This window comes from Balaenoptera physalus, assembly GCF_965194825.1.
Source record: "Balaenoptera physalus genome assembly, chromosome: 20".
Taxonomy (NCBI): Eukaryota; Metazoa; Chordata; class Mammalia; order Artiodactyla; family Balaenopteridae; genus Balaenoptera; species Balaenoptera physalus.
Window position 1 is genome coordinate 41,262,688 of NC_138901.1, and position 25,724 is coordinate 41,288,411.

General features: G+C 61.1%; 3 protein-coding genes across 10 annotated transcripts in view; 1 reads left to right on the forward strand and 2 right to left on the reverse strand.

The window, feature by feature from the left end:
* Window positions 1-7,227: 7,227 nt before the first annotated feature.
* TBX2 (T-box transcription factor 2) lies at window positions 7,228-16,767 on the reverse strand. Its single transcript, XM_082442419.1, has 7 exons — window positions 16,027-16,767; window positions 14,640-14,907; window positions 13,486-13,632; window positions 12,206-12,282; window positions 11,933-12,096; window positions 10,845-11,479; window positions 7,228-8,629 (listed from the first exon to the last, which is right to left on the reverse strand). Exons 1-7 carry the CDS (start codon window positions 16,419-16,421, stop codon window positions 8,177-8,179), a joined length of 2,139 nt encoding a protein of 712 aa, XP_082298545.1. The 5' UTR covers window positions 16,422-16,767; the 3' UTR covers window positions 7,228-8,176.
* A 235-nt stretch (window positions 16,768-17,002) lies between these two features.
* LOC309649745 (uncharacterized protein) overlaps window positions 17,003-25,724 on the forward strand; it is a 52,652-nt gene continuing 43,930 nt past the window's right edge. For all 3 annotated transcript variants that reach the window (XM_082440181.1, XM_082440184.1, XM_082440180.1), the window contains exon 1: window positions 17,003-17,347. The gene's annotated coding sequence lies outside the window, so the exon portion shown is untranslated. The remainder of the gene's footprint in view (window positions 17,348-25,724) is intronic.
* Window positions 23,821-25,724, reverse strand: part of BCAS3 (BCAS3 microtubule associated cell migration factor) — a 565,907-nt gene continuing 564,003 nt past the window's right edge. For all 6 annotated transcript variants that reach the window (XM_082439975.1, XM_082439967.1, XM_082439969.1 and 3 more), the window contains one exon: window positions 23,821-24,623. In XM_082439975.1, coding sequence (XP_082296101.1) covers window positions 24,475-24,623 — 149 coding nt within the window. In that variant the 3' untranslated portion in view covers window positions 23,821-24,474. The remainder of the gene's footprint in view (window positions 24,624-25,724) is intronic.

A 25,724-nucleotide genomic window follows, 5' to 3' on the forward strand; every position in this document is an offset into this window, starting at 1 on the left:
GGAAGCCTTGGAGGGCATTAAGCAGGGCAGTGACCCCATCTCATCTGTGTTTCGGGAAGGTCCTGCTGGCAGGAAAGATCAGTGGGGAGACACGCTGGGAGGCTCCCTACCGTCCCAGGTGGAGGGGCTTGCCCTGGAGTGGGGGAATGGAGGGGCGTCTGTTGCTCAAGGCAGGGACTCAGTGGCAGCAAATGCCCAGAGGCCAGAGAGCCCCAGAGCCTCTAGGGAACAGAGAATCACCCAGCACGGCTGGAGAGCAGGGTTTGAGGGCTGGGAGGGCCCTTAGTCCATTCGGGCTGCTGTAACAAAATTCCACAGACTGGGTACCTTCTAAACAACAGACATTTATTTCTTCCAGTCCTGGAGGCAGGAAGTGTGAAATCAGGGTGCCAGCATGGTCCAGTGAGGACCTTCATCCGTGACAGAGATGTCTCATTGTATACTCACATGGTGAAAAGGGGAAGGGGTCTCTTTTATAACAGCACTAATCCCATTCAAGAGGACTCCATCCTTATGATCTAAGCTCCTCCCAAAGATTCCAGCTCCTAATACCATCATCTTGGGAGTTAGGTTTCAACATGAATTTGGGGGTGACACAAATATTCAGACCACTGCAGCTTTGACCCTTCTCCTGCAGAGGCAAGTCCTCAGGCAAGATATACGCCCTCCTCCCTGGGCCTCAGTGACCCAGGAGAGAGAGGAGGCCCCATTGGCCGGGACTGAGGCCCTTGGCCCTCAGGGGCTCTCTGTGCCGACTCCAAGTGAACGTGGAACTTTTGGTCCAGGGCCTGGCAAACATATCCTGGAGGGACCAGGTGTGGGCCCTGCTTCTGGAGGGTACATTTCACTTATTCATTCATTCATTTATTCAGCGAATGCTTTTTGCACCCCTTCCATGTGTTAAGCAGTTTCAGGTCTGGGGACCCAGAAATAAGCAAAGCAGACACCAGCCCTTCCTTGAGGGAGCCAATGATCTCATAGGAAACAGAGACCTTAAACAAATATATCCCTTCCCAGAGGAGATGTGGCAACACAGAGGGGTGGGGTGGGAAAGGGATTGGCCCCAGAAAACTGGGGGCAGAGAGAGAGCCTCAGAGAGGCTGGGGAACTGGTTTCTCCGTGGAAAACCATCCCCACCAAGCATCTCATGTAGGCTTGTCTCTGTGTGTTTGCATGCACGTGTGTCTGTGGGGTAGGTACAGGTATATGTCTGTGTCCATGTGTGAGTGTGAGTGTGTTTCTCTATCTGTCTCTGTGTGTCTGTATGTGGTTGTTAAGGAAGTGCCTCTGTGTGTTTGGGGGGGGTGTCCATATATGACTACATTTGTGTGTCTGTGTGTGTGTGGGTGGGTGTTAGCATACTATGTATGGGTCTCCACATAATGCATGCATGTGTGTGGGTGCCTTTGTGTGAGTGGCAGGGTGACCTCCTGGGTGATTTGCTAAGATCTGAGGGGTTTCTCAGAACTTGATCTAGCGATACTAAAGTCAGAACTGCTATGGACACACCAGGACAGTTGCGGGAGACCAAAGCTGGGAGAGTGGACAGCCCCTCCGAGAAGGAAATAAGACCCAAAGTGGGGCAGGGCTAAATAAGGACCAGTCCCACAAGAGCCCGCCATGGGGGGCTGGGCTGAATGCCCAGTGGCACTTGGAGGTCCTGGGGCTGTAGGAAAGAGGGCTCCAGGAAGGAGCTTAGGCTTAGGGTCGGCCAGACCTTGCCATGGCCCGTGACCTGCTTCTTAGCAGCTCTATAACCTTGGGCAGGCCTAAGCCTTGGTTTTCTCTTCTGTAAAATGGGCATGAGCATACCCACTACCCAGCTGAGAATGCAATGAGAAAAGACAGGCCCAGCGTTGAGCACATGGTGGGTGTTCCACAGCTCCTCCCCTCAGGCTGAGGAGAAGGTGCGGTGGGGCAGGAGGATACCTTGTTCTCTTGGGGACTGAAATCAACAATAAGGAGACCAAACATCGCTGAGCTTAGCACTTGCCACGTGACATCCCCCCTGCTATGGTTTACACAGAGGAAGCCCCTGCCCCCACCAGGGGGCCCTGGCAGGCCCTGCTGGGCTGACATGAAGCGGGGAGGCCACCCTTCCCCTGGTGTCCTGGTGTTGGGCTCCGAGTCAGGCTGCTTCTCCCATGGACACGCGGCCTGGCGGGCCACAGAGGGCACCCGGCCCCTCTGCCCTTTCCCAGCCATGAGGCTGACTCTCACCCATCGTCACTTCATCAGCTAACATTTCCAAGGACCAGGCCCGTGGGATTGTGAAAGAGCTCTTCCTTTATTTACTGGATGGCCTGGGGCACTTCACTTCACCTCCCTGAACCTCACTGCCATCGGCTGTGAAATGGGGATTCGCTGTCAACAGCCTGCCAGTGAGGGTTCAGTGAAAGCCCATACACAGAAGTGCTTTGAATGCCCCCAAAGCCTTCCACCAGCTAAGGAATTAGCCTGCTGGTATCCCAGGTCTGGCGGGGCACCCTTAAACATGGGTGCCTGAATGCCCTCCATCAGTATCCCCTTCTCTCTTTGGGAAGAAGTCACAGTCAGTGGGCAAACTGTGGTGCTGGGTGCCAAACCCACCCTCCACCAAGCTGTGCCTCTCCTGCAGTTTGTGCCAACGTGGAAGGGGGTTGCAGGGCTGGGGGGGTGGGGGCGGCGACCACATCCCACAAGGAGTGGAGGCAGCTGGAGCCAGCCGGTTCCCTGAGGGTTTCAGGACCTGGAATGTGATTTCCTAATTGTGAATTCATTCTGGCCACCAGCCTCACCCCCAACCCCAGGAATCTCAGCAACAACAGCCTGGGTCTGTGGATAACCCCGCCTATCCTCCAGGCTTAGGTTCCTCAAACATTAAATGGAAGCAGAGTCCCAGCCTCTTATCTGAAGACGTTGAGACTGGGGGTCACTGGGAATTGGAGAGCGAGGTCACCTGGTCACTCACAGACCAATGTGATTTTACTCCAAACCACTTATCTTCAGGAGGAGGATTTGGCCCAGAGAAGAAAGTCACATTGTCCAAGGTCACACAGCAAGACTCACAGCTTGACTTTATACCTGTCTCCCCAGCGTCCGCGGTAGATGGACATGTAGATAACTACTAAATTACCATGGGTTTGATTCTATCCTGTGTTATACATTGAAGGGGAAAGAGCTGGAGGCCTAGGGCAGGAAGGACACCCGGCTGGGGTCACACAACAAGCTGGTGACCGTGTCGCAGCTTTCTAGCTGTGTACCCTTAGTTAATAATAAGGGAGGTAATCTCTGAGAGTGCCAGAGCTCACCTGGGGACGTTAAGCGTCAGCTGGAATCAGCCTTCCAAACCTCGGCCCCGAATCAAACTGGCAATAGGACATTGGGCCTCACACTCCCCCGTCCCCATTCAAACCTGACCCAGAACCTTGGTGGCTTTTAAACCCGAGGGAGAGATTCTCAGGCTGACCCCTGTGCCCTCTCCAGTCCCCACCGCTTCCCACTGGAACAACGCAGACCCGAAGCCTCCCCAGGGCTTCTGGCACCGGGGCCCACGGAGGCAGGACCCTGGGGAAGCAGCTCCGCAAGTCTCGCCCCGGAGTGGCAGTGGGGGACCGGGGGCTCATCCTGCCCCTGAAGACAGGGGTCGGGGAGGAAGGCGCCTCAGTGCACCTCCCAGCGGGAGGCCCACTGGATCCCGCCCATCTCCCGGGAGCCGCCTCAACCTCCTATCCCCCCACCCCGCACCTTCGTGGGGGCCCCGCCGGGCAGAGCAGTTCGTCCGGCGCACGACGGGTCCAAGCCCACAGCCCCGCTTCTGAGACGTCCGGAAGGCGGGAGTCAGGCGGCCTCCTGCCCGGAGAGGGATCGCGAGGGCCCTAGCCCGCCCGGCACACAGAAGGCGGCCGGTGGGTGTTTGCAGCTGGGGCTTCGCAGGTCGGGGAACAGGCCCGGCAGGGCGGCCCCGAGGAGAAAGGAAGCCCCCATCCCGAGCCTAGGGCAATCCCATCCTTGTGTCTGCAGCCGCTGTCCAGAGCTTCCTTCGGGCTCCACGGAGCGCCTCGGTCTCTTGGCTGGCTGCCTGTGCCCATCTCTGGTCCTGGATCTACGGTAGTCTGTGGCTCTGCCTCCGCGCCGCTCTTGCTGCGGCTCTCGGTCCACCCCAGCTCTAGCCCGGGGCGGGCTGTCCGGCTGCCGCCCGGCCCCTGTCCTAAAGCGCCATCTGGTGGACATATGGGGAGTTGCCACGGTCCCCGGACAGGGCTCGCTCCAGGTCCGTCCCTGGCCGGGAGCTGCGGAAGGTACCAAAAGTAGGGGCCTGGAGAAGAGAGGCGGCCGTCGGCTCTGGGAACCTGGTGCTTCGGCAATGAGTGAGAGGTGGGGTGAGCGGGTCCGCGCCTCCAGAGAGTCCAAAAGGAGCTCCAAGGGCAAATCAAAGTCCCCGGCGCGTTCGGACGGAGACAGGAACGTATTCAGTGAGGGTGACCAGGCTGCACTGCCAAGGGCCCTCCTGGGGGAGTGCCCAGAGAGGACCCGGAGCTCAGGCTCCTTAACCTTTGCCCCTTAACCCGGGCGCTCACAGGTCTCCCCTCTTCTGCCCAGGCCCTAGAGCACGGAGCCCTTGGCCCCTCGATGGACCTTGTATGCCGGGCTGGTGCTACGGACTTTGGGGTCCAGGGCGGCGAAGGAGAGGACAGAGTGGGATTGGATGTGGGGTACTTCCCAAAGCAGAGAGGAAGGCAGGCTCAGAGTTTAAACTTCGGTTTCATCGAGACTCTGTCCCTTGAACCGTCCTATACCCGGGAAACGGGGGTTGGGGGGGGCGGGCGGGGAGGGGCCTGCAGCCGGGGCTTTCACCTGTGGGTGTCATGGGGAGCACCAAGCTGAACACGCCCCTCTGTCTGCAAGGGGTGGCCTGCGTGGACGTTCGCGGTAAGCTGCGGAGGCGGGTCCCAGTTCTGCGCCCTTGGGGAGGACAGGGCGGGGCCCCTGACGCTCAAGATTTTCCACGGCAGCATTTTTGGGGGGTGGGTTGGCGGGGGTGGGGGTAGGGGTAGGGGGATGACTCGAGGACTCGGGAGACTCGGATTGGCAGAAGAGGAAACGAGGTCCCCTAGGTCTCGCACTCCTCGCTGCCCAGCCGCTAGGGGTCTCACGGAACCCCCGACACCCACACCCCTAGCCTCCAAACTCCCCTGTGAATCACACTCACAATCCCACGCCGACACGTACAATTCCCTCTCACACCCCGCAGTCCCAACGCACAGGGCCTCGCGGGAACACACCAGCTCAGCAAGCCCTCCACACTCGTCCGCCGGGGATTCTGCCGTCTAGGGCGCCTGGTGCCAGGCCCTGAAGGGTTAAGGAGGCCTTGGGACACCGGAGCGGCGGGACGCGGGGCGCCTGGGCTAATTGGCGACCCCGGGAACAATGAAAGCTGCGAGGCGGGTGGCTTAATTGGGCCAGGGAGCGGCCTGGCCTTTGTCTGGGACTCGACCGCACGGTTCCCGCAGCCGAACTGAGGCTCGCAGCTGGGACCCAGCGCAGAGGCGCGAGGGAGACTCAGGGAGGGGACTGTGCGGTTGGGGGTCAGGGGGGAAGGGGGGACGACTCTCCAAGCTGCGCTCGGGGCCCGGGGCCTCTCGAGGCCTTGGAGTATCACTCCACCCCACCCGGGGCGCTGCAGCCACCACGCGGTGAGAACGCGGCCGCAAACTGGCCGCTCTGCCCGGCTTTGACAGCGACCCTCCTCCAGTTTCCCATCTGCCCGCGGGCCCGCCCGCAGCTCCGGGTCGGTGCTGCCCCCTGGTGTCAGCAGCTCGCTCCGCAGCCTCTTCCCAATTCTTCCTAGACGGGCTGACAGTGAGAAAACGGAAGAAACCAAAGCGCCCCTCTTCGAATTTTAGAGGCGTTTTTAGCCCGAAGAGACCTCAAATAAACACACTGTCCACAGAGGATTTTATTTGAACTGAGAAAAGGGACTTTCTGCTCCACCTTGTTCCTGAACTGCCCGCCTCGCTGTCCTGCACACCCGAAGGTCAGAGGCACGGAAGCCGGAGCCCACCCTCCGAGAGTGGGACAGTGTTCTGGCCCTCCCACTGGTTCACTGGCTGAGCCCCTCGCCGAATTCAGCGTGACCTGTGGCCAGCTCCCTCCCTGGAAAAGGCAGACGATTCTCTTCCTTGCAAATGTGTCGGCCCAAGAAGGTGTCCTGGGAGTTTGGAGGCCAATTCCACCTCCTCCTTCACCCTTCCTCCATCTCACCATCCTTGATGGCCCTGGTGAACAGGAAGCCAGAGCCTCTCGTCCCCCAAAGTACCCAAGTTGAGCAGCCTGCTGGGCCAGGGTGTTATGGATCTCCAAGGCTTAATGAGGAAGGAACTGGGTTTGAAAGAGTGACCGCCCGTCTCCCATCCCTTCCACTGCTAGGATTTGGGGCTGGTGACACCTGTTGGCTGGGTGAAGAAGAGAGAAGATGCCGCCCTCATGGGATAGGGGCAGGAGGCAGCTGTCCTTGCAGACGTGGGCCACGGGGAAGGAGGCCTAATGGAGACTGACACAGTGGAGGTCCCTGAGAGATCACCATCTGAACCCATTACTATACAAGGGGAAAGTGAGGCAGGAAAAGAAAGAGCCTAGTGACCCTCACTCCCCACGCCCCCAAGAGGGATTTAGATGATTTCCACCGGAGAACTTTCAGGCTAGACTGCCTCTCTAGTCAACAACCCTGATACGGAGAGAACGTTTCTTTTTGAGGTTCAGGAGACAGAGAGATGGCAAAGGATTCTAGGGTCCGCGGTATATGGGGACCATGGCCAAACCCCTCCTCCGAAGGGAAAGAGGGAGCAGGGAGCACCCATCTTATCAGCCCCACCTACCCAGAGGCTCTGAAAGGGGGTGCAGTTCCACGGTGGTGCCCCGGACTGGGAGCGGGAGGCCGGGCGCGGAGTGGTGGGAGAGGCGGACAGAGGCTGGCGGCCAGCAGAGGGAGCCCGGCCCCCGGCCTGGGACGCGGACGCGCTGGGAGCGCGGGGGCTCGCGGCGGCTCGGCGCCTCCCGGCCCAGCCCGCAGCCCGCGCCGGCGCCGCCCGGCCTCGCAGCTCAGCTCGCCGCCCAAGCCTTGCAGCCGCCCCCGGGGAGCAGCTGCCGCCGAGCCCGGGGCGCCCAACCTTCGGTCCCCGCCTCCAGTCCCACCTGACGCGCTTGCGGCGCCCCTGCCCCGCGCGACCCACAGAGCGCACTGCGCCGTTCACTTCGCATTGTAGCGTTTTATTGTTTTCTCGAGTTTTTGTCGTTTCGTCTCGCTCCAGAGCGAAAAGTGAAAACCTGAGGTGGAGCCCGCGGGCCGGAAGAGCAAAGCCCGGGCGCAGGGGCCGAGGGGCTGGCGGGGTGGGAGCTCCTCCAGGGATCGGGGCCCTCTCCCGCAGCCAAGGACACCCCCCAGCCCTGTACAATATAGATGCTCATGTAAAATGAAAAAAAAATTAAATGCTATGAGTTAATCTCTAAATATTATGTACACAGCAATGTACACCTTTGAATAAATTAATACCAATTTGCATATTCTGGGAACCTTAATGCTTATTTACACAAATTACCATTTATTTCATAAATATCTTTTTTTTTTTCCCCTGGGGACTCAAGGCTGAAGTGCCACTCCCTCTGCTGACCCAGGGGTGGGAGGGGCGCCTGTCTGGGTGAAGAGGTGGAAGGACTAAAAGAACAGGTTCTCTCAGCTCAAGTCTACACTGACTTGAATCTTCACTGACCCCAGCACCCCTCACCCCAGATTCTCAAGCGGTCCCAGCCCGAGGCTAGGGGTTCTGGGGCTCCCCCGCCTGACCCCTGCACCTTCTGGCTCCCGAAGAGCCAGCCTCTGGCTGGGCCAGGGACGAGGCCTCCCCACAGCGCTGGAGGACCCGGAGAGGGCCCCGCCGATGACACCTTGACATGGGAGCAGGCTTGGACCAAATCCAGTGGCTCCAACGCGACTGCGTTCCTGGCAGCCGGATTCCTTCTGAAGCCCAGGGAAGTGTCCCAGGCCCTGGCTGGCTGATCGGGGCTTCATTCCAGCTGCTGCAGCCCGCTTTTTCTCCTTTATTTAAATAAATACCCATTCTGTGCTGTACATGTCCCAAGCAGCAGGGGCAGGCAGCTCAGGAGGCCTGCGCGGCAGCGGAGCAGCTGAGCGGCCCCCTCACTTGGGCGACTCCCTGCCGGGGGAGAGGGCTCGCTGGCTCTCCAGCCCACTCACCAGTCTCTGGATGCTCTGCAGTTCACTGGCTGCCTCTTTGGCTGAGCCGCTGGGCGACAGGGCCCCGCGGGGCGGGGCCCCCGCTTTGCGGAGAGCCAGCTCGGGCGGCGGGCTGGGCTCCCGGCTGTTGCCGCCTGCAGCCTTGGGGCCCTCGGCCGCCAGCCCAGTAGTGAGGAGGCTAGTGCTAGGTGGGATGGTGACTGGGATCTGGTAGGGGCTGAAGCGCAGGCGGGGCCGGGCACTGCCCAGAAAGGGACTCCGGGACAGGGAGCCTGCGGCAGCGGCGGCAGCAGCCGCGGCACTAGTGGCTGGCAAAGCGGAGGCCGCTGCGGCGGCAGCAGCCATGTAAGTGTAGGGGTAGGGGAAGAGGCCTCCGAAAGTGGGCATTGGGATTCCCTGGAAGAAACAGAACAAGACAAGGGTTAGGCATCCTGCCTGAGGTGTTTCTGCACGTGATCTGGGCTCTGGGGGTGGTGCTACAACTGGAAATCCTTGCCCTACGGTTTTTAGGAATATGAGACCAGAGCTCACATGACTGTAATCCCAAAAAAGCACAGGTAGGCATGAGCCGGTATGCCTATGGCCAAACCCAGTTAGAAGGGGAGCTCGCTTCAGGTTATGATGCACAGACCTGGCGCCATCAAGCTCTGTGCCGGGTATTACAATCCGAGTATGGGAAGGCCATTACAGGCAGCTGAACTAGCATGGGCCTTGAGGGAGGAAACAGGGCTGGCACAGGGCCAGGTGGCCAGCAGGCATCTTTGGCTGTGCTGGGAGGGAGGTTCTGCTCGCTTACAACAGTGTCCTCCCCAGCCTTTCTATCCGCAGGTGCCCCGCAGGGCTGGGGAAGCACAGGCGAGGGGTGGGGCGGGGGCCGGGGGTCTTTGTAAATTCTCCCTCTGCCTGCCCACCTGCTCAGGGGTCTCCTGCCTGGACCAGGAGAAGGATACAGATGCCAATCAGTATATAAACTGGCCTGAATACAAAGAACTCCTGGCGGCACCTAAGTGGCAGCTGAGGAAGGAATGCAAAGTCTTTGCCTGTGGAAAGCACAGTAGCTGGGAAACCCTGGACAAACACTGCCTGAGTCCCTGAGGCCCGGCTTTTGGATTATCTGACCTTTGAGATAATGTTCACTCCACAGAGTATGTGGGTATGGGGAGGAGGGCAGGAGCTGACTGGGCTGGGCTTCCGGGGAGCCTCAGGCCTGGCTCAGGCAGGGAGAAGGAAGAGAAGTAGCTTAGTCAGGAATGAGAAAATATCCTTCCTGAGAAGGTCAAGCCCTACTGAGCATTCAGACATGGTGTCTCAGAGGAAGGAGGGAGGCTTCAGATCTCCCGGGTTTTGACTCTTCCTGATGGCCAGAGGTGAGCTATCCTGGCTTGAGAACTTAACCACTAGCAGTACACCAAGTGATGCCTCCTGAGTGCTGAGTACTCTTGCCCTGGCCTTGCACCTGTTGACCAGGCTGTGTCTAGAAGCCCTGACTTCCCTGTGACCTCTCTGATGCCCATGCTTATCACCAGAATTTGTCTGAGGAGGAGGCATCACATACACACCGACTCAAGGGTGCAGATTCAACCTCCAGGCCCTGAACTCCATTTTCTGGAGGCTTCCTTGCCAGCTCAGATCCCCAGATATGTGATGTTAGTGCCTCAAACACTCACTCCACACACCCCTGACGCTGAGCTCTATTTAAAACTCATTTCAGAATCCCCTCCCCCACTTTAAAAATATTTGCTTCTGAACCAAAGGAGCCTTCTCAGATCTGAACTCCTATTTTCCTTCCCTTAAGATAAGATCTCACGGGTTCAATTTGCCAGAAACCTCAGAGGGAGGAAAATGAATGTAGAGATTCCAAATCTTTCCACAGGGAATATTCCACCCAAGCAACCAAAGAGGCCGCTCTCCCCATCAGATCTTCTTATTTTGCTGCTGGCCACAGTTTCATAAACTTTCCCCTGGGAGCTCAGAATTTCAACTTGGGCCTGGGGAACCGAGCCCCTCATCTCTGAGACATGTGGCTGGGAGAGTTGGGAAACCCGGTGTGGGGGAAGGGAGAGCCCAGTCCTTTGTCAGGTCAGAGGACTTCCTGGAGGGTCTGAAAGGGGCCAGAGACATCTGGGAGGTGGGTCATTTGGGTGGTCAATTATCCAGAACATATTGCAAATTTTCCTACTCCTTTTGTCCAGCCACCTTAACCTTTCAGGGACTGACAGTGAGCCAGGGATCTTTGTTCCCAAGAAAAATGTCCTGAGGCAGGCCAGGCAAGTGGACTTACAGAAGCCCAGGGCAGCCAGAGCAGAAAGAGTCTAACAGGTGCCACTCTATGCTAGGGTTACAGGGAAGGAAATAGGCCCAGAGAGGGTCAGGGACTTGCCCAAGGTCACACAGAAGTCAGAAGCAGTGCCCTTGCAAACCCTGGACCTACAATCCTAGTCTCCCTGAACCTAGGTGTGTTCCAGAGGGTCCATTGGGTCTCCCCAGGAGGGAGTCCTTGCCTGCTGGAAGCACTGGAGCGCCTATGGCATCCTCAAGCCCTATGCCTGTCTCCTCTGCCCACCTCAGTCCTCCTCCCTCCATCGTGTTGCCACCAGCTCACAGGCCTTACCTGAGATGCCAGCATGTGCTGGGAGAGGTGGAACGGGAAGGGCCCGGCGGTGCTTGCCGCGCTGGCCGCGGGACCCAGCCCGCCTGCGTCCAGCCCGGTGGCTGTCCCTGGCCCGCCGCCTCCTCCACTGCCGCCGCCTGCCACCGAGGCCAGTAGGTGGCCCATGCCCATGGCGGAGAAGGCGCCGGGGCCCATGGCGAACTGTCCCGGGTGCAGAAAGAGCGGCTGGCCGGCCCCCAGGGGCCCGAAGAACTGCTGCCCGTGCAGGTGGCCGGAGAAAGCCAAGCCCGGCAGGTGTCCGGCGCCCAGGGGGGACGCACTGTCTGTCTGCACCACCAGCGGCGCCAGGCCGGGCTCCTTGCTCTCGCCGGCCTCCTTGCGCCCCTCGTCCTTCCGCCGGGCTTCGGCGCGCTCCTTCTCTAGGCTCCGCAGGCCAAACAGGCCGTCCCCGCCGCTCTCGGCCGGCTCCTTGGCCCTCTCGGGGCTGCGCCGCTCCCGGGCGCGCTCGGGTTCGGTCAAGCGAGGGGGGCTGCCGCCGTCCAGGGCCGGGCTGCGGCCTAGCGCCTGCCCCGCGCGCTCCTCGCTCAGCCTCTCGGGCTCTGGGTCACTGTCCGCGGCGCACGACTTCTCCTCGGCTGCGGGGAGAGAGGACGCGCGGGGTTACGGCCCGGGAGAGACAGGCGCGAAGCCTCTCCCGGTGTCTGCGCCGGGCCAGAGAGACGTGCGAAAGCCTGCTCTCGGGCATGCCAAGTCGGAGGAGCTTCTAGATGCTCGTCGGGCTAAGGGCAGTTGTAGGTCACCTCATCCAAGACCTCTTATGTACAGTGGGAGAAGGTGAACCCGGTAGAGAAAACCTTACTGCCACAGAGTCACCCAGCGCCGGGGCCCTAACTCGGAGACCAGCAGAATCTGCGGGCCACCTGGGACCGCCCTCACGGAGAGTCCTGGGTTAGAGGCTCCCAGGCTCACTGCTGACGCTTCTCCCAGGCCTTAAGTTAGCCGGATGCTGAGCACCGAGCCACCTGGCGCCCGGTGGACACCCTCCCCTTCTCTTCCCGGTCCCCTTCTCTTCCCCGTCAGATCCGCACCTCTAGTCCGGTGCAGGCGCAGGGGACTAGGCGCTGTCCCCGGGGAGGGTGGCGGTTCCCGCGCGGGGGGAGGGTCGCAGGACGAGGCGTCCGACTCGGCACCGTCGCGCTCTGGCTTGCAGTGCTCCTCGTACAAGCGCAACGACGGCAGCGTTAGCTGCTTCCTGGGGATAAGTGGACGGAGCGGGTCAGAGCGCAGCGCAGTCCCCCACCGCCCCCTTCCATGTCCTGTTCCCCCAAGCACCGCCGCAGGGCGGTCCCGTGCACCCTCACCTTTTCTCCCGCCGGCCATTCCCGGTGTCCCGGAAGCCCTTGGCAAACGGGTTGTTGTCGATCTTAAGCTGCGTGATCTGCGGGGACCGAGGGGGCGGCGCCAGGTCAGGATGCGGCTCTTCCAGCCTGGCCTGGGGCACCCGGAGGTCAGCAGCTGCCCGCCCAGAGGAGAGCCCGGGGAGTGCACACTTGGTACCCGCCCACCTGGGATAGGGCGCTCCAAGCCACAAGGCAAGGTGAGGCCGGCGGGCGGGCCTCGAGGAAAGCGACCTCCAAAAACTTTATTCGAGGCATAATCCCTCAACTTGCACACACAAGCCCAAAGCTGTGCATCCAGAGTCGAAATCCGTCCAAGCGTGCACACAGGCCCACGAGGCCACTCAAGTTAAACTAACCCGGAACCTGAGCAGGGCGCAGACGGCAGAGCACACTCAGGTCAGCAGACACACACAAAGTCAACCACACTCACGGGCCGCACACATGCAAGTACACACAGGCAAAACAAGTGCCCAGGAAACCAAACGAATTCACACGCCTCCACACGAATCTAAGGCACTCCAAATGGTGCACGCATATCCGCGTGGGACAGACACATCGATTCACAAGGACAGAAAAAACGACCGGCAGGACACTCAGACACTGTCGTTCACCCGAGAGTGGTGCACACGGGCACAGGCCTAGTGGGGTGGTGCTTTTGCCTCTCTAGAGAGAGGGTGTAGAAAGGCAGCACGCAGAAAAGGCCCTTTCACTTGAAGGAAAAGTCTCTAAGCACCTCCCAAGGGGTCCCGGGCCTGGACTGACCCAGAGAAGGATGGCGGGGTGGGGGCTGTCACCTGTCCCGCCCTCTGGCTCCCCCAGGAGAGTGAAAACTGGGCACCCTGTTCCTAGCGTTGGGTTCCTAGCAGCAGGAACGCCTGGGCAGATTGCCTCTGGCGCCCTCTTTTCATTTAAATTCCCATCCCTGAGCCAAAAAATAAACGAATAAAATGTAAAAATGTCAGCACGGCCCGGAGTCTCTGCTAATTGCTAAGTAAATATCCCCACCCCAACGAGCGCCCAGCTGCTCGCGTGCCCGGCGGGGCTCGTGGGTACATGTCGCGGGCTTGCGAGAGAGCCTGGGGGATTTCGGAGGCTGCTGCGCTTACAGACGTGAGGCTTGGTGCTCGGGAGTGGGCCGTGAGGGCGCGGGGGGCTGCGGGCGGGTGTGAGTGGAGGGCTGGAGCCTGCACGTGGGGGAGGGCATCGGTGCAGGGGCTGGGCCCGCCGCCGGTCCCGCGCACCTTGTCGTTCTGGTAGGCAGTGACCGCGATGAAGTCGGTCTCGGGGAACACGTAGGTACGGAAGGTGCTGTAGGGCAGCTTCAGGATGTCGTTGGCTCGCACGATGTGGAAGCGCGGTTGGTACTTGTGCATGGAGTTCAGGATGGTCTGCGGGGAGGGCGCGGGTCAGCCGACAGCCCCCCCACCACAAGCCTGTGACCTGAGCATTTCTGTTCTCTGGGGACCCGACCTCTTTCCATCTCTCTCTGTCTCTCTCAGGGTTTTGCCTTCCCCATTCCACCCCCCACCCTTCCCCGTTTTCTCCTGTCTTCTCCGCTTCTTTTCCCTCCTGTATTACTTTTTCTTTTATTTTTTCTCTCAATTTTCTTCCTCACAGTTTCTCTCTCCATTAAAAAAAAATTCACCCCAGTTGAAAACAGAAATAAAACAAAATAAACCCCCCTACAATACCACTCTTAACCTCTCTTCCTGGGCTCACTGCTAAGCCCCTAGTAACCCCACGGAGAGAAGATTGGGACCTTCGAGGGCTCATCGACTGCCCTACCTCCGGACAGCAAGTCCCTTTTGCCCCATGAACTCCCCCCACCCATTCGCTGGGGCCCTGGCTCAGGCAGAAACGGTGAGAACCCCAAACTCCCTCCCCCTGGTCGGGCAATCTGCCTGTGGGAAGAGGGAAAGGAGTCTCAGAAAAGGTATGGAGGGGGCTGTTTTAACTTTTAAATCTCCTCGTTTGGGGAGAGGGATGGGAACCCGGGTCTTGTTCACGGGGAAGGGTGAGGACAAGCTGAGGTCCTGGGCCGGGCTTCCAAGTTCAGAACCTGAAGACCAGCGGCTGCACGACCCAGTTCCGGCCGCACCTGCCTCCCGCTGGACTCTAGGAGGGGCTTTGGAAGGCCTGACGAGAGCTCAGGCTGTGAGCAGCCTGGAGCTTAGCGGCCCCCAACCCCACCATTCTCCAGGCTTGCAGAGCAGAGCCCTCTGGGCCCAGGCCCAGCCGGCACAGGCCACAGGGCAGTGACCTGGGCAGGGGCACCCTGCCGGTTCGGCAAGCGCTCCCCTCTGGGGAATCCCGCGGTCTCCTCTCCTCCCCCCACTGCCTGCAGTGCCCGGTGCTCAGTCTCCGACCCCAATCTGCACATCCGCCCTGCACTCACGAAGCCGTGCTTGTCGGAGATGTTGTTGGTCAGCTTCAGCTTATGGAAGGCCACCGGCTTGGCCATCCACTGCTCTCCCGTGGCCGGGCTGTCCGGGTGGATGTACATCCGTTTGGGCATCTCGGGGTCGGCCTTGCCCGCCACCATCCAGCGCGAGTTATGGAATTTATACCGGCAATCATCAGCGGCCACGATGTCCATCAGCAGGATATATTTGGCCTTCTTGTCCAGGCCGCTGACTCGCACCTTGAAGGGAGGAAACATCCTCCTGCGAGAAAGGGAAAGATGGAGACGTCATGGGACCCGGCTCTCTGTCGGAGGACCCCTCCCCCTCCCCCTCCCACACCATTGCCTGGAGCTTCCCCACCTGTGTTCCTCTGTTGTCGCTGCTCTCCCCCTTATTACTGCCTGGGAGACACCACCTGCGGTTGTTATTCCTGGGAGACCCCATTTCTGCCTGTCAAGACCCTCTCCTATTTATAAGGCTTCCCATCGGCCCTATGCTCAGATCTAGTGACCCTCTTTCTCACTCATCTGAGATGAAAGCCGAGCTTTCATGAAAGAAATCCAGGGCCTTTATAAATACACCCGCTTCTCTTGACTCTCCCTGAAATCCGTTCAGGGGATATATCCACTTGGGACCGAAGCTCTCATAAATAAATTCGGATGTTGTTTGTTTGGGGGAAGGAACTGGGTTACAGCGCCGAACAAGGGCCCTGACCCTGAAGTTCGGGGGAAGAGGGTGAGCCTGAGGCCTGGATTCTCCGTATCTGAGTCAAAGGCTTGAGTGGTTGGGGACTGTAGTTTTCTTCCGGCCTTAAGGCCTAGGGCGGCGTGAGCGTCTGGAGGTCCTCGCTCCTCGGCGCGGACAAGGCTCCAGGCCGGGTCAGGCTGCAGCCGGGCCGGCTCGGGGCTCGCTGCCGAGAACGCAGCGACCGGCGGGAACCAGTGGGCCAGCCTGGGCCTAGCAGGGTGCGAGTCTCATTCTGGGCTCCAGGGTCGGAGGAGAGTGCGGGAGACGCTGCATCTGCCCGGAGCACCGAGCCAAACTCGGAGGCAGGAGAGCGAGGCCGCGGGGCTGAGGAGTTGCAGCCGAGACCACTGGAGACCCGCCAGGGCCAAGCCGCGGGGCCTCCTCGGCTTTGGGACTCATAACGATTGGGGCTATTTTGCAGGAGCATATTTTCGTTTTCATTTGGGAGATTTCGATGTTTTGGTTTAAAAAAATTCGTTCGCTGCCAAATAAGAAAAGTCAACTTGGTTGTCTAAGCGTGGTGCGGGGGCCCGAGCGAGCAGGGAGCCGAGAGCGGCGGGCTCGGCGCTGATGGGTGCTGTCGGGTGCCCCTCCCGCCCACCCGCGCGCCCTCCGGCCAGCCGGCCGCCCTACCTCCCGGACTTGGTGATGACCATCTCGGTGCCCAGCTTGTGGAACTGGTCCCACAGCTCCTTGGCCTCCAGCGTCACCTTGGGGTCGTCCTCCACCTCGTCCTCAGGCTCCAGGCTCTTAAGCGAGCGCAGATGCGCAGCGGGCGGATGCGGGCCGAGTGCCGAGACGTGCAGCCCCGCCTCGGCCGCCGCCGCTGCCGCCGCCGCCGCCGCCGCCGCCCCCGCCAAGCCGGGGTCGGGCAGAGGCTTGGCCAGCGCGCCGGGCGGCAGTGCGAGCGCCGGGAAGAAGGAGGGCTGCGCCGCCGCCAGGAAGGCGGACATGGGGAAGTCGGCCGGCCGTGGCGCGTGAAACGGGTGGTAAGCCATGGCGCTGGCCGCCAGCGCCGGCTCTCTCATCGGGACATCCGGCCCAGGCGCCCGGGGGCCAGGGCCGGGGGCGCGCGGCTCGGACCCCCGGCCCGGGCGGCGGCGCACGCGGAGGAAGGGCGACCCAGGTGGCAAGCGCGGTGGCAGCTCCTCCCGGTTCCCCGTCCGGCGCACGGCGAGGGACGCGGGGCTCTGGGCGCGGGGGCGGCGGGGGCTCTGCGCGGGGCTGGGCTGGGCTGGGCTGGCCCGCTCCGGCGCCGGGGACCACGCGCGACTGGTTAGATCTTGTCGTGATCTCTGGAAAACTGTGACTATCTCACATGTCCTGCCCTGCTCGGATCCCCTGCGCTAACGAGCCAGGCCCCCCTTGATTGCTGATTTTACGCTTTTTGGACCAATTGTGGGTCTCCGGGGGCGGGGTTTTGACAGCTCAGGCCAAGCTCCGGCCGGGAGGGGGGGCCGGGGAGAAGGTGTCGGAAGCCTCAGCAGTAAGAAAACATGTCAACAGAATAAAATATTAACCAATGACGGGCCAGCGAGCCCCGAGACCCCTCCCCCTGCCCCGGCCCCCACCCCGTCGCCCGCGCCCGCGGCTGCCTGCGCCCGAACAGGAAAGCGCGGCGGGCCGACCCGACCTGCCGAAAGGGCCTGAGGCGGGGGGCGCCCGGGTCCCAGGGCCCTGGGGAAGGACCCCCAGCCGCAGGCCGCCCCAAGTGCAAAGCATTGACACGGCCCAGAGAGGAGAGGGGGCGCCCTCCTTCTCCCGCGCCCGGCGGCCCGGCAGCTCTGGCCCGCGCCCCAGCTTGGCCTCCGACCCCGCTCCCGGCCGTGGCGCCGCCCGGGCCCCTGCACTCCGGAGGGAGGCTGCGGGTGCTGGAAAGAGAGGCCGGTGGGCGGGCGAGTCGGGAGGCGCTGGCTGCCGAGGTCCCGGAGCGGAACCCAGGTGGCGGGAGCTGGTGAGTGGAGCCGTTGCAGAGCCCTGAAGGGGCCGGCGTGGGCGGGAGCGGGACGCGGCCTTTCACTCGGGAAACGCGGGGACCCCTTAGCCCGCGCCTCCCCTCACAGGAAGACTCAGGAGGAACCGGGAGTTCCGGGAAAGCCCTGGACTCAGCCCAGTATCCGCCTGCGTCCCCGATCTAAGCAGAGCTCTCCCACTGCCGGGAGAGCGGGTCCTCGGGGCTGGGAAGGTGTGAGTGCACCTTCCGCAGAGCACAGGGCGGCAAGGCGCGGGCGGATCCAGCCCCCAGGTTCTTGACCCGCGACCCAACGAATTTTCGCCGCATCCGGTACCAAAGACACAAGTACCCCTCATTCTAAACACCGGCATCCTCTCTCCTCCACTTTCCTAGAATTTGTTTCCAGCTCTCGAAAGCTCACATTTCCCAGGTTCAGTAATGCCGAGTAACGAGTGTGGGGGTCTGAGCGTCTGTGCGCACCTGCGGTTGAGCCTCCACCCCCCTCCTATCCCCGCCTGCCGCAGTTGTTCTCAGGCAGCACCAGTATTGCCTCCCGCCCTTGGTGTGTGTGTGTGTGTGTGTGTGTGTGTGTGTGTGTTTCGCGCCCACTGTGGTCGTGCCTTCTGTGCGCAGCGGGAGCCGAACTTAAGGCGTGCGCCCAGTGAAGCGGCTACACACCTGCCTTGAATCAGTCTCAGGCCTGACACTGATTCCTGGAGGTCGCGTTCCGAAGGCAAGACGGACCACGCACTAGACACGGGTGACACTTCTGCCCGCACAACCAAAGCAAAGGCTGGTGAGTTCTGCCGGAGCGGGTTTGCGCCGGCGTTGTGGGCGCGTACAGCCCACATCCAACAGTGTCCCATCCGCTGCGCACACCAGTCGCAGGGAATCCTGTCGCTGCACACGCAGACCTGCCGTGTAAAATCTGATCACCCCGGCAGTGCGGGTTGGGGACCGGCCGGAGCGGTTTGGCCTCCCCGAACTTTTTTTCTACTTTTCTGAGCCGACCCCGGAGATCTCGCTACCCCCCTACCCAGCGCGCAACAGGGCGCCGCCCCCAAAGGGTTTTTCTTCACGACCTCACTCTCTGCTGGGTCGCTCTTCTCTTAGTGCCTCCTCTCTGTCCAGAACGAATCTTCGACTCCGCGCTGCGCAGTCTATGCAGCCGGGGCAGGATCCGTTGCAGCTTTGCACAGGCGAAGTCCTGCCGGCTCCGTCTTAGGCGAGATGTTGCCCCTGGGGATGGATGTGTGTGGACAGGTTTGCGCAGTTGGTGAGGTGACCAGATAATAGCCAGGGCAGCGTTCCGGAGCCAGGAATCCGGGCACAGGCCTGGGAATCCGTGCATGCACTCGCAAAGTCGTGTGTGTACACGTACTTTCGAACTTGCAAGAATGGCGTGTAGTATACCTAAGTGTGTGCAATTTGGACATTTTCCTGGAGAAGGTCTGTAGCTGGTCCGGGGTCCAAGGCCCAGGCAGTCTGAAACACGCTGGTCCGGGTTGTTCGCCCAAGAAACCCCGCGGCGACGATACAGCGGCGGCATTTGGGGACCACAATCCCACCTGGCCACAAGCACTGGGCCACGGACCTGCCCTCCGGCGGCCACAGGCTCTTTCCCGGCCAGGACCCCATCATCTGCCCTGCCCCGTCGTCCCGCAACCAACCCGAGGTCGCTACAGCCGCTCTTAATATTCTGAATTTCCATCCTCCTTTCCCCCTACCCCCAACACCTCCAGCCAAACTCTCCAGCGAGGAATATCCTTGGCTCAACGAAAACCCGCGAAGGGGAGGCCCAGGAGGCCCCGGTGCTGCGCCGTGCGGCGCCCATCTCCCGCTCGGCCCCTCCCCCCACCGGGTCTAACCCCCCCCCTCCTCTTCCCGGGAACAGGCGCCTCTGGGGGGGTCCCCGGGGCTGAGAGTGCGTGTCTCTTTAAGAGGCCCTGGGGGGCGCCTCGCGAGCCGCCCGGGGCTGGAGGGGGAGGGCACGGGCGGGGGCGGCTGGCGCCAGGCGGCCGAGGCTCCACAGCAAAGCTCCGGCCCCTGTCACTTCGCATCGGCCGGGCCCCGCAGACAGGCGGGGGACGCGCGCTCAGCCGCCCCTCCCTCTCCCAGGCCGTCCAGGGCCCGGGCGTCGGGCGGGCGCGGGCCTCGGGCCTCCGGCCCGTTGCACGCGCTCAATAAGCTCTGTGCTTCCCGCAACCCGGAAATCGGGCGGGGGCGGCCTGGGCCGGGTGTGGCCGTGGTCCCGAGCCTGGCCTGGCTGCCGTCCGTCCTTGGCCCCCTAACCTTTCGCGGGGTCAAGGGGCACTGCTGGGACATTTCCCGGGATTGGTCCCCGCCCGGTGTCTTGGTCTGTGTGACTGGGCGTGGATCTGCGTGCTCCTATATGGAGTGATGGCTTGGGGTGTATGGTCCTGTGGCAGAGGGGACGTGCGTCCGGGTAGCGGGGCGCTGGCGTGAGACTGGTACTGAGTGCGCGGTGGCTTATGAGTGTGCCCGGGCTAAGCTCGGGTGACGTGTGTGGCCCTATGCCGGTGACCAGTAGTGGAGGTGCCACTGGGCGCGTCCATCCTCGTCTTGGCCTGTGTGTGTAGGAAGAAGGGGCGGGGAGGATAGACAGAGTTGCTCCCCATCCCCGGCTTCCCGGCCGGACCCGCGCCTCCCGGAGCCTTGGCGCCAGCCAGCCCCGTTTAGTGGCCGGCCCGGCTCCCCCGCGGTCCCGGGTCTGGCTGGGGTGGGGGCCGCGGCCTCGATGACCCCGGCCCGCAGCGGCCCGGCCTGTCCCGTCCACTTAGACAAATTGCGGCTGACAGGCTCGCAGTCTCTCTGGAGTCGCCGCCCGTCCGTCGCCTCCCTCCCGACCCAATTACCCCGCGCAGAGTCGGGCCAAGTGGCTGGGATGGCGCGGGGGGCGCGGGGAGAGCGGGAGGCGCGACCTCTTCCCGGCTGCGTTGTGGCCCAGGCCTTGCGCCGGGACAGGCGGCGGGGCCACTTCTTCCGATTACGTCCCGGGAAGTGCCTAGGCAGCACGGCCTCTGCGGCCCAGTCCCCAGTCTTCCAGGCTGATGCGAAAGCAAGGCCCAGGCTGACAGCTCTGGCGCGGGACAGCCCTGGCCCTTGAGGGTCGTCGCTCTGCACCTGAGGGCAAGCAAGGTCACAGGGCCCGGCAACCCAAGACTCATCCCCGCCGGACTTCGGACGACTTCCCCAGAGTTTTGGGGATTCCATAACCCTGAGAGCTCCAGACTATTCTATGCTCTGGGGTCGAGGTCCTCGGTTCGCAGCAGTCCGCTTGGGACGCAGGGGTCGGTAAAAGTGAGGTGCACATCTGTGGACCTGCCAGTGCGTGGACGAGCACGGGTGTGAGATCATGGGTGTGGGTGCCTGGGATCGTGGCAGAGTGAACAGGCCACGCTGCTGTGTGGCTTGAGAGAGGGGGCAAAGCACAAAAAGGACCCCCCTAGGACCAGCCCACCTGCGAGAGACGGGCGGGGCTGGCCTGCGCGCGCTCACCAGGCTCTTGATTAGCTTTCGCCTAGAGCGGGGCCATGATTCCCTGGAGCAGCTTCGGGGGTAGTTCTCGACAATCCGGGCTCCAGCGTCGCCTCACCTGCCCTCCCTCTCCCCGCCAAAGAGCTACCTGGCCTCTGGTCAGCCTCTGGGCCTCCAACCAATCTTTTGCTTTTTTGACCTGCAACTTCCTCTTTGCCTGCTTGGACCTTGTTGCTCTTCTTCGCTGGGTGTGCTCCCCTCCCCCGACTTTACAGATGAGCCCAGAGGTGCAGTAATTTACCCGAGGCCACACAGCTACCGGTGGCAGAGCTGGGATGGGACCCAAGGACCTTAAAAAACAGCAAGGCCACTCCTTAGAAGCTGGTGATGTCATTGCTGTCCCACTAGCTACACCTGCTCCTGCAGCAATGCAATACTGAGACTCCAGGGCCCCACCCTCAGGCTGGGCTCTGGCTTTGAATACAAGACGGTACAAGGTGCTCTTCCCTTTTGCCCCTAGAGTTTCCAGCTCTAGGTCTGCAGGAGGGGGCTGCCTTCTCAGTTACATGGGGACAAAGGAGCAGCTTCAAAGCTAGCCAGGGGCCAGGGCTGGATGCTCTTAGGGGTAGGGAATGGGGGTGAGTGGGCTCAGAGTCTTGGACTGTGTGCGGGCCCAGGACAGGGAGGTCAGTGCAGAATGCAGTTCCTCTAAGGGAACTGGCCTGGGCATGTGAGGAGCATGGAGCAGACAGGGGTCAGCAGATTAGCTGTGTGACTTCTTAACCTTGGGCAAGGCTTCTTTCAGGCTCAGGCTTCTCATCTGCAAAATGAGAACCGAATAGTGCTCTTTTGGGTGCCTTCTAGTTTAGAGATTCCCTGATCTGTGAAAATCAGAAAACTCAGCAGTGAGAAACCATTTCCAATCTTAGACTGGCAGCTGCCTGCTCTGGCCTCTGCTTGCTTCCAGAGGAGCCGACACTAGTGTTTGACAGAGTGCTGTGCACCTGAATTTATCTTGGGACCACTGGGCCATTTCTCCAGTCAATCCCAGACAGTGCCCTCCCTCCCTGAGCTGCCACCCCAGCTCCCATCAGCCTCCTCGCAAACCATGAAGGTATTTTTTCCTCCATCAAGTTGAGAGAAAGTCCATAGTGATTTGCCTGTTGAGCAGGTAGCGCTGTACGAATCAGGGAGGTCACATGGCTTCCTCAAGGTCACCTGGTCAGGCCACAATTAGATGCATGTTCCGACGGCCTCCTAGGGTAATGCCATCATGGGGGTCTGCTGGGGCTGCTCGGGGTCAGGTGGAGCTGGCCCTGGGTGTTATCTCTAGAGGACAGGAGGCTGGCTGCTCCCGGGCCAGTGGGCAGTAAAGCCCCCCACCCTGGGGCCCAGTCTCACTTCCAGCTGATTACAGGCTGTGGCAGGGTCTATAACCTCTCCAATTAGCCGGGGGCCAGACCCAAGGCCTCTCTGATAACCCCAGCTCCAGTGGCAGCCGCCATGGGGCCAGCTTATCTGGCCTCTCTTATCCTCCCCCTTCCCCCACATACTCAAAGAGTTGCCCTAGCTGTGAGCAGATGAATAACCAGATTGTCCTGCAAGCTCAGCCGGCAAGTCCAGCCCTACACCCACCACTTTCCCTGACTGAAGGAGGCCACAGCTGTTTTGCACCCCCTGGAGGGAAAGGGCTGAGCCAGGGAGGACTCCTGGCTCTAAGCTGCCAGCCGGTCCCGTGCGTGGTTGGAGAGCGCTCCTGGCTGTCCGTCTTTGCCCCATCCACGTGCTTAGGGTGGGTTCAGAGGGCCTGACCCTTCCTTGAGCTCTGGACCCATCCCCAAGGAGCCAGGCCATGGCCAGCGTGCATGGGCAATCTGGTGGCACGCCCCTCCCTCCCTCCCTGTCCCCTTTTGACTGAAACACTGCTCTGGCTGGGGTGGGGGATATGCCAGGCACATCAGTGTCTTCAGCTGGGCTGGAACCGGAAAAGCTGCTGCCGTCCCGCAGCCCCGACTGGGCCCAGGCCTCCTTCCGTTCCCAGCATGCCTCACTCTGGCATGTGATTCCTCACCCCGCAGGTTCCCAGGCAGGAGGGACTGGCTTCAGCCACCCTATGCAGGGCCACCTACTGAGCCTTCAGAGCCGAGTGTGATTCAGGTCCCCCTTGTACTAGCATGCCCAACTGGTCGGGTGGAGGGCACTGAAGATTTAATCTCTCCTCAGGCGCCAGGGTTGGATGGGGTGCGTGCAAAGAGGGCGGGGGCCCTGGAGCTCCCCCGCTCTGGCTGGATGGCTGGATGGGAAGGCCTGCTTGTTTGTGAACTCAACTCTTCTGTGGCTGTTACATTAAACTTCACGCCAAACCACACCTGGATCAGTGGGTTTCCTTCAATCCTCCCAGGCCTCTCCGGGGTCTCAGGGAAGGCGGGACTGGGGCTAGCGCTCGTCTTCTTCTTGCTCAATACCCCTTTTCACTCCTCCTGCTCCTGTCTCCTTCCTGCCGTTCACTTTAGGTCCAGAATTGGGAGGTGGGAGGGAAACCACATCAGGAACTTGTCATCCAAGGTTCCAGCCAGGTTTCCTGGGACACCCACCTTTACCTGACCACCTGTCACCTGAGTTTGAGGAGAGGTAATGACAGGGAGCCTGTCCCAAAGATGAGGCCAGAGTCTTCATCAGGCTCTCCTTCCCACAGCAGCCCAGAAGCACATGCCAAGGGCCTGACCAGCCCTGACGGCCACAGCCAGGGAGGGTCCGGGCCTGGGGTGCCCCCAGAACTCAACGGCTCTGGTAACAGGCAAGAAGCTCAGAGAATGGATTTAAGTCAGACCCTACCCCAATTCAAGAGTAAACCTTCTCCTTCCTCCCGCCTCCCTGACTCCCCCTCAGCTGCACGTGTGGAGCAGGGACACACGGTCAGGCCCACAGGACGCTGCTCAGCGCTTGGAGAGGACCCTGACCCAGCAACTCAGGGATGGACACCAACTGCAGCGTGATTTATTGAACAAGACGTGCACTTTTTGACAGGGCCTCAGTAACCAGGGTTTCCTTCACTGAACAGTACAGGACCAGGGTAAAAGGGCTTACAGACAAGAAAGACAAATCCTTTCCATGAGCCAAAGGGGAAAGAAAAGAGGAAGGGGGGTTTCTTCTTCCTTCCTCCTTCCCTAATACTCTGGGCCTCAGTTCAACGCCAGAAGGAGGTTGGCCAAGGGAAGCTGGGCAGCGTGTGCCAAAGCCAGGAGTGAGCTGGGGCTGTCGCTCAGGGCCAAAGTGCCCGCCGGACCACCCACCCTCTCCCCGCCCAGGCCCCCCAAGGGTTTGGTTAGAAAATACAAAAGCGGGTCCAATGCAGGACATCGTGTGCAAACGGAGGAGGGGACGGAGCTTCTGCAGAGTCTCTCTCAGCCACGGCCCCGCTGATGGGGGGCAGAGGTCATAGTGAGCCGAGGTGCTTTGGAGAAGGGTCTCTTCTCGATCCAGGGAGGGTGGGCGGCTGTTGTCACGAAGCTTGGGGAAGGTGGTTGGTAAAAGACGAGCAGAGTCCGAAGGGCAGGACCAGAGGGGGGACTTCTCTCCTCCCTCCAGCAGGTGAGTGGGCCAGCCAGTCAGAAGCAGGTTGCTGGTACCTACGGGAAGCTGGTAGGGAAGAGGCTGAGGGGCTGACTCTCATTGGTGGGCAGTGGAGATCGGTAGCCATCGAAGTTTCTCGGGATGCTGCCGCTGGTGGAACCTGAGCTGTTACTCAGAGTCTCGATGCTTCCCTCTCGCTGTAGCTCTGCAAGACAGAAGAGCGGGCCAGGCCCGGTCAGAGTGCAGTCTTGGGGAGGCGGGGGTAGCCCCTGGGCCGGGCTGCCTGCCTTGAGGCACCAATCTGGGTCCATTTACATCCTTCTGCGGGGGGAAGGACGGGCCGGGTGGCAGCTCGGGTCACAGGGAGGCTCACCCTGAGAAGGGAGAAGCCCCCTTGGCTGGCGGGCTCCAGTTACTCCCTCATTGTGGGAGCCCCTTTAGCCAGAAGTATGGCCGCCCTGATGATTTGTCTGGACCACACTGCCAAACGTGGGGCATGTGCTCAGCCAGCATGCTCCCCCAACTCCACGCAACTCCACGAGAGGCTCCTGTCCTGGAGCTACAAGTCTGGCAGGAGGGGAGAAGCCAGGACATGGGAAGGACCGACGCTTCCCTACCCGATCTGTCTCCCTCCCCTCCCCTGCCAGGGAGCTTCAACCCTGGCTTAGCCACTCACTTGCTCACTCGTTCTCACCCACACAATCTGCCGGCTGGCCAGGCCCCGGTCCATCTGTGGCACTTCCTGGAAAGTGTCCTGTTTCCCTTCAGGAGGGAATGCCAGGTTTGAGAGGGGCCTACGTGCCTGGAGTGCCTCCTTTCTCCCTTCCTCTGGGCTCCCAAGTGTCCTGGAGGCCCCCCAGAATTTGTATGCTCAGAGTCAACCTGGGAAGCAGGCAGGGAGGCTCCCATCTCCTCCTCTGCCCCTTCCCTGGCATCAACACAGCCACGCTACCATCTTGGATATGGCAACTGGCTCCATCTCATTCAACTCTGGGCAACTTACTCAACTGCCCCACCATCTCTTGATCCAAGACAAGTACTGGGGTAGGTGGGCTGGGAATAGACTTCCTGGTATGCCGAATGCAAGGAAGAGAGAATTACTTCTTGGCTTTTTGAAAGTGGCCAGTTCCTATACCCTTTTCCTCACAGTGGGCTCTGAGATGTGGGCACACACATCCCTGGGCAAACTCTGGGCCCCAAGCCAAGATGTGGTACCTGCAACCTCTCCTTCCCCAAGGTACACCTGCCCGGGACTGAGGGGGTCTTGCCTGTCCACCCCAGGAGCCCAGGACCTCAAAGCAGTCAT

Excerpts from the sequence above, each read along its gene's own strand:
- TBX2 (XM_082442419.1), bottom strand. The coding sequence starts at position 16,421 with ATGAGAGAGCCGGCGCTGGCGGCCAGCGCCATGGCTTACCACCCGTTT. Across the intron at positions 11,480-11,932 it reads GCGCCTGCACCGGACTAGAG|CCGAGGAGAAGTCGTGCGCC; the intron begins GTGCGGATCTGA and ends CTCTCCCCGCAG. Across the intron at positions 8,630-10,844 it reads AGCACATGCTGGCATCTCAG|GGAATCCCAATGCCCACTTT; the intron begins GTAAGGCCTGTG and ends TGTTTCTTCCAG.